The following is a 7,292-nucleotide window of genomic DNA, read 5'->3' on the forward strand; positions in this document are numbered from 1 at the left end:
TTCGGTCACGTCTTTTCAGACTTTTCACTCCACGCTTTAGCCCTAATCTCCTTAATAGGCACATTTTCATGTGCCGCGCACGCCAAACCTCCTCCCCACGCCACTCCCCCCTCTCCCCTTATTCCACAAGTTACGTATACCTCGGGGCGCCGACTCCCCCCTGCCCCTGCTCCTTCTGCGCAGGAACCCGCTGGCCAAAGCCTCGCCCTCCGCCTCTCCCACCAAGCCCAGCACCCATCAAGCCAGCATCCGAACCGCCAGCAGCCCGTCCAGAACCCGCAGCTGCTTCCCCACCACCACCACCACCACCGCCGCCGCCACCGTTCCCGCTGCTGCTGCGACCGCCGCCGCCCCTCCCGCCGCCACCCCCCCGGCCCCGGCCCCCGCCGCCGCCCCTTCCGCAGACACCCTGAAGCGCCGATGCTACAACCGCCGCTGCAGCAGCAACGTCCGAGGAGCACGACTCTCTGGGCTGTTGTTGCTGCTGCTGCTGCTGCCGTTGCATATGCCGCGGTCGCTGCGGCTGCAGCGGCAATGACACAGCTTCCCCACGCCCTGACGCATCCGCTCGTCCCGGGGCACCTGCCGCCGCCACGTCCGCCACCACAACAGGCCCCGCCGTTTCCTGGACTGACCCTGATCCGGACCTTGACCCCGAACCATGCCTGCGGCTTCCGTCCTCCTCTTGCTGTCGCTGCTGCTGTTGGTGCTGGTGTCGGCGTTGCTGGGGGCCTCCTCGAAGTCGCTGGTGCTCGCCGGGTGTCACCACCGCACCATCACTACCCCCACCTTCCCCTGGCTGCGTTCCTTCCTCAGCTGCTGGTGCTGCTGCCACCCGCAGTGGCGCCGCCGGCCGGACGTCTCCATTCCGCTGCTGCTGCTGAGGTTCCTCCGGCTCAGGTTGGCGGTGCGACCTCGGCCCCGGCTTAGAGTGCCGGTGATATCGCTGCTCCCCTTGCTGTTGCCCCTGTTGCTGTCCTCGCTGGTGTGGCTGCTGCTGCCGCGGGCGGCAGTGGCCACTGCCACGAAGGTGATGGTGACGGCCCTTCCATCGGGTTGCGTCACTTGCCTCCGGTGCCATCCCCAGCTGCTGCCCCTCGCCCTGCTCCTGCTCCCGCTCTCCCACCTGCTCCCCTTGCCCCTGCCCCTGACTCTGACCCTGCGCCGACTCCGACCCTGGCATCCACCCCGCAATGGAGTAGCAAGCTGACTCGATGAGGCCCCCCGCCGCCCGCTGCCTCGCCAGCAGCGCCGCATGCCGAGTCTGCACCTCCCGGTAGCTCTCCAGCTCAGCGGCACTCAGCCTGTGCTGAGGACGGTGCTGCTGCTGCTGCTGCTGGTCCTGGTGGTTCTCCTGGGAGACCTCCAAGCCGCGGACGCCGCTGCTGCCCCGTCCGCCGGGGGGCCCGTCCGCCGGGCCCTCCCTGTCCTCTTCATCCCCCGACCACACACCTCCTGGCGGTCGGTGCTGCCCATTCAGCTCCGGTCCGGGGCACTGGGCCGTGCGCCGTGGGCCGCCACCACCTCGTTGATGGTGGCGGTGATGTCCCGAGTACCGGCTGGCACTGCCACCGCCGCCACTGCATGCGGTGGCGGTGGCGGCAGCGGCGGCCGTGCTCAGGAGTTGGTTTCGGAGCTGAGGTCCCAGGCTGTCCAGGTGTGCGGGTGCCCGGCAGACGGGGCAGCTGGTTTGGTAAACTCCATACTCGTCACGTTGCGGCAGGTCTTGCTCCTGTGTGTGTATGTGCATGCGTATGTAGGTTTTGGGGGGGTCCGGGTGTTCAAGAACCCTACGCTCCATGTCTCCCCCATTGCGCCACTTCGCTGCTTCGGCCCCCTACCCATCAGCCACCCGGACCATCACCCGCTAGCCGCCAGCCGCGCGTCAGCAGGGTCCCCCCTTCCCCCCTCCCGCCACACTCACCTTGAGAACGGACGCCGCTGAAGCCCCCGTGTGGTTCACCAGCTCCCGCTCCTGACGCTCCAGGGAGCGCTGCCGCCAGACCCACCAGGAGGTGTAGCAGCTCCTGCTAGGTCAGGGCGGCGCGGGGGACAGAGGCGGAACGACGAAGCACGGACGATTGGCGGAAAGAAAACACCAAAAAGACGGATATTCCAAGGTTAGATCAATAACTTAGGACAATATGCCGAGGGGTTACTACGAGGGTAGAAGGACGTAGAAGCCGCGGACCTGGACGTGGATTCACACGTTTGGGGTCGTTGATGAATCGATATGTGTGAAATGAAAGGTACCCCTAGGGGGAAAAGGCATGAGGTGAGGTGAGGTGAGGTGCGGTAAGGTGCGCGGCAAAACAGGCGCAGGCACGACGAGCACGTAAGGGGGCCTGGAGGGGAGCAGGCACAAGCAGCTAGTCAGGGGCAGTCGGTAACATCACTCAGGTCGGTGGGTGCCAGGTACACGCGGACGACGGGGTGCAAGGTAGCTGGTGGGCAGTGGTGATAGGTGCTGTAGGGACTGTCCAAGGCCCCCCCAAAACCCCCATTACTCTACCCCCACTGCCACTGCCATCCCACGGCATCCCACTACATCAAGTATGCCGTACAAGATTTGGTCCCCATGTAATTGCCGTACCCTACCTGTGAAATGCGTGATAGCACGGTAAGCGCACCAGCAGAGAGGGGGCTGAGGCCTGCTGGTCCGTAGGGTTGTGCGCCTCGCCTGTGTCCTGATTAGGATACGGTCCGGGGGGCTCCAAGGTGCACAGACAGAAGGCACACAGGCCTGCAGGGTGCAGGGTGCGGGTTTTCGGGGAGGGAAGGGGAGGGGGAGGGGGAAGTAACATGGCGGATGGCGGTACGGGAGGAGTGGGGGACAGGCGGGATAAGAGGTATGCGGTATGGATATAGTTGGAATCTGTGGGAGTGGGAGGTTGGAATGGGGTGTGGGCGCAGAGGAGTGGTGGGAAGCAAGTTGGTGCTAGGCGGGGATTATGGTGTTGGTGAGAAGCTGTAATTTACCAGACGCTAAGCTAATCTTACCTTCTGGGCGATTCTGCTCGGTCACCCAGTCAAGTGCGTGCTCGCACAGCACTCCCAGCGCCATCTCTCCCGCCAACGTGGATGCCTCCTCACATAACCGCTGGCTTAGAAGTGCAATCCTTTGGTCACCTATTCCCTTAGCATCTGTCAACTTAACTTGCGGACTAACGTCGGGATAACCCTGCGGAACCCAGATTCGCAAGACACCCGAGACGTAAGCATCGTGCGGTTCAACGCCGCGCGGTGCCAATTGAAAGGATATTGTAACAGAGATTTTATCATCCTCTTTTGGCTTTTCTATTGTGAGTTCATTGGCATAGATGGCTGCAAGAGCCTCAAGCTCAACCTCCAAAGCGCCATCCATCCGGGGTGCAGCTTCTTCCAAGCGATCTGTAAGAATTAGATTGTTGTAAAGGTACTGCATAAACCGTAATCATAATAATCCTCATGTAGACCGTTTTCCACGTACGGCACAACCGCTCACATTGAACCGCTCGTCGTCACGTCGTATGTAATCTGGACACGATGCAGAGCATAAGGCACTGATACCGAATGGCGCCATACTCAGAAGTCGACCTCAGGGCTCCCTCATGCTAGTGTACGATCTTGGAACTTTGGACTGTGCTACCAACACGATTTTCGACCTGTTTCGCATGTCCAAACCACAGCCGCCCTAGTATAGCAGCGCTGCAATGGATTCAGTTGCGAAAATGGTGGAATCCATGCTGGAAGGCGAGGACGAGGCGGAGGAGGTAGACAAGGGACTCGTGCCGTACGTCCAGGTCCTGCAACGATGGAAAGTTTGGCGGGACAACGTCCCGATCTTCTATTCGACATGCGTGCTGTTCACAACCCCATGGCCAAGGTAAACACAGACCCCGGAAACAGCTTTAATGCAAGCACGAGAGCTGCAGAACGTCCCTTTTTGCGTCATCTCGGCAAGCGCTTGGCGCAACCACAAGCTACGGCCTCAAGGTTTTCAATCCTACGCCATGCAGACATACAGACTAACTCATACCTTTCTGTATGCTCTGCCCTTCCATTTAAAGCTAATCGCCCATTGCATCCCGCCTTCCGTCTTCACCGTGAACCCCAACGCATCGACCCTCCACACTTGCCGTGGGCGTCCTCGGTACGTGCCAGCGCCTCGACAACCCTCCCCCGACACACGCACACACACATACACATACACACATACACACATACACACATACACACATACACACATACACACACACACACACACCCCGGCCCCCCCTTCCCCGCCACGATCTCACATTCCCCTGGCTTTACTCCCGTGACTCCCGTCGTCGTGCAGCCACACGGTGCAGCTATACCCGCACGTCCGCCGGGAGCGCGACGCGGACGGCCTGCTGCGGCATGCCGTACTGTACGGCAACCGTCGGGACTCCGACGACATGCCGGTTGTGGTACTGGCAACGGTCTTGGTGGACGATAATCCGGGTCATCTTAAGCAGCCCTTGAGCCTGCCGACGATGATGCCGTACACTGAGCCTGTTGAAGAAATTTGCAGTTTTCCCCATCCCCCTGGCCACGTCGACCGGGTGAGATGCAGTCCCCCCGCGAGACCGAACCTGGTGGCGGTCAAATGCGACGGAACCGCGCTGAGCTTGTACGACATAGGGCCCGCGCTGGCGCGGATTCGTGCCGGTGACGTGGAGGGAGCCGCGGCGGGCGATGATGGTGACGATGATGTGGATGGAGAGGGAGGAGGAGGGGAAGACGGCGGCGATGGGGGATGCGGGGGGAGAGGCAACGGGGCGCGGCGGACCGGAGAGCGCGGGAGGGTTGGAATAGAGGGGAGTGGCGGCGACGGCGATGACGGCGGCGACGGTGACGGCCTGGTCAGCGTACTGGACTCGGAGGTACAGGAGGGCGTGTCCCTCACATGGGCGGACTCCGGAGCTGGCGGCGGCGGCGGCGGCGGCGGTCTGAGGCTCTTCAGCGGCTTGCGGGGTGGCGGAATCGGCGAGTACGCCGTACTGGAGGACGGAGCCTGGCGGAGGTGACTGTACGGCGCGGCGGTCATGATGGTGATGCAACAGTGGTGGATCTAGCATGGGGTGGCTGTTGCGTTGGCCAAGACCAGTCGGAGACTGGGCCCGGCGCCGCCGCCGCCGCCGCCGCCGCCGCTGAAGCAGAGGCTGTGGCGGCGCCAGCTATGCTGGCATCGGCTGGTACCGATGGTCGTACACTGCTTTGGGATCCACGTCAGCGCCAGCCCGCGCTGCAGGCGCCTAGATGCCGACGGGACGTCAACGCCGTCGCCTTCGCACCCGCCGCCGCTGCAGCAGCGGGCGCAGGCCCGCTGCTCGCCAACGCCGGGGACGAAGGCATCATCCGAGTGTACGATATCCGTATGCTCGGCGGCGGCGGCGGCGGCGGTAGCGCCGCCGGGCCTACGGCGGTGCCAGCGCCGTTGCATCGCCTCACTGGCCACAACTGCCAAGTACAGCAACTGTCGTTCAGCCCTCACCTCGCGCAGCTGCTGGCGGCGGCAGACGAGCAAGGCCGGGTGTTGCTGTGGGAGCTGGGCCGGGTCGCCCATTCTGAAGAGGGGCTCGCCACGCGGCCAGAGCTGCTTTTCGCGCACGCCGGGCACGCGCTGCCGGTCGATGACATCAGCTGGAGTACGGAACTGTACGGCACGCTGGCCTCAGTGTCGGGTTTCATTGACCCGGCGGTGGTGGCGGCGGCGCGGTCGTATCCGGGCGCGGAGTCCGATTTGCCGCAGCCGCCGGCGGGTGTACAGGTCTGGCGGCCAGCTGGAGATGTACTGCCTCCGCCGCCGTCGAAGACGCCGACGGCGGCGAAGGCGAAGGCGGTACGGCCGAAGGCACCGGCCGTCCCCAACCGTAACGGCCCCTAACGGGGCTGACGGCAGAGGCGGTGAAATGATAAGTTGGAATCTGGGGACGCAGCACAAAAATACACAAACCCAAGCCGCGTTCTTGAAGTACGACCAGGAGTACGAACGTACGGAGTACGGCGCTTAGCCGTGAAGACTTTTCCTTTATGGAGACCATATTAAACCTGTATGAACGCGGGATATACGTGTGTGTGTGGGGTGGGGGGTGGGGGGGGAGAGGGGTTCCGGGTCCTGAGGGTCCCGGAGCTCTCCGGGTGGAGTGCGAAACGAAACGGGAACGGGGACGGGGGGCTGCTCACCGTTGGTAGCTATTTCAAAACTTTTCCGGTAGGAGGTCGTACGGCAACCTCGTCATCATGAGGCCACTATTACCACCGTCACCTGGGTGTATCGTGGGCCAGAGGCGATTGCTGTTGAAGCTGTCAGACGATTGCGATTCTCTGTTGCCTATGATCTGCTGCTGGTGGTGATGGTGGTCTTGTTGGCGGAGAAAAGGGAAGGGAGGAGGACGAGGGCGTCAGCAGCGGTGTTCGATAGGGTGACGATGATGACGAGGAGGAGGAACATGAACGGACTGCATCTGTTATACATTTTCTCCTGTCCAATATCCCCATGCCTCACGTGGTAATAGTTCGACGATTGGTCTACTTGAACGCCTCAGGCCGTCGCGCCCTTTTCGCAAGCAGCGCCTTGTGAAAAACGAATACACATTCGTACTGTCGTAACAGTACAACAAGTCTATTTACATCCGTATAACAGAACGGTTCCATCCGGACAGTATACAACGCCGTACGGCACGACGCATTACGAAAGCCGTACATAAAACACCACGGATTTGAAAATTATTCACGAGCACCGGGGCCAGCTGGCCATATCCATACTCCACCACCACGACCCGTCCGGAGGGACTCAAAAGAAGCAACAGTAGCCCACCACATTCCCAGGGCCTTGCGACGGGAGGGACATTTTTAGGATGCTGATAGCCTGGTAGGCCCGCGCGTACATTGCGAAGGAGGACGACCAGCCAAGCCAACACAGCACCCGATGCGGCGGCCGAATTTTTTGGCAACAGAACAGCCAAAAGCAAAATGAACTTCACTCTCTTCTTCACCCTCCCCCCCAAATTAAATAAAGCGCAATGATGTTAATTGAAGTCCAGTTGGGTAGACACTCAGACAGGGGACAGACGCTCCGAAACCTGGACAGCGACATATATACATACATACATACAAACGGATCTCTAATCCTGGCCAAGGACGAGATGATTGGTCGAATGTGCAGATAGATATGTCTAAAATGACGCCATCATAACATAACAATTATTACTTTATCGTTGCGCTGCCTCACCTCCGACGGACCCTTAACTCCTAGCAGCTGCACCAGGCAGCAGAGCATATGATTA

General features: G+C 61.2%; 2 protein-coding genes across 2 annotated transcripts; one reads left to right on the plus strand and one right to left on the minus strand.

Annotated features, from left to right (window-relative positions):
* Nucleotides 1-130: 130 nt before the first annotated feature.
* Nucleotides 131-3,064, minus strand: VOLCADRAFT_116969 (uncharacterized protein; the record flags this gene model as incomplete). Its single annotated transcript, XM_002948837.1, has 4 exons — nt 131-1,732; nt 1,925-2,027; nt 2,599-2,743; nt 3,001-3,064. The coding sequence occupies 4 exons, from the start codon at nt 3,062-3,064 to the stop codon at nt 131-133; spliced, it is 1,914 nt and encodes a 637-aa protein (XP_002948883.1).
* Nucleotides 3,065-3,692: 628 nt separating this feature from the next.
* VOLCADRAFT_89205 (uncharacterized protein) lies at nt 3,693-5,890 on the plus strand (the record flags this gene model as incomplete). Its single annotated transcript, XM_002948703.1, has 3 exons — nt 3,693-3,865; nt 4,319-4,977; nt 5,163-5,890. 3 exons carry the CDS (start codon nt 3,693-3,695, stop codon nt 5,888-5,890), a joined length of 1,560 nt encoding a protein of 519 aa, XP_002948749.1.
* Between the last annotated feature and the right edge of the window lie 1,402 nt (nt 5,891-7,292).

The sequence above is a fragment of the Volvox carteri genome (assembly GCF_000143455.1).
Source record: "Volvox carteri f. nagariensis unplaced genomic scaffold VOLCAscaffold_11, whole genome shotgun sequence".
NCBI lineage: Eukaryota > Viridiplantae > Chlorophyta > Chlorophyceae > Chlamydomonadales > Volvocaceae > Volvox > Volvox carteri.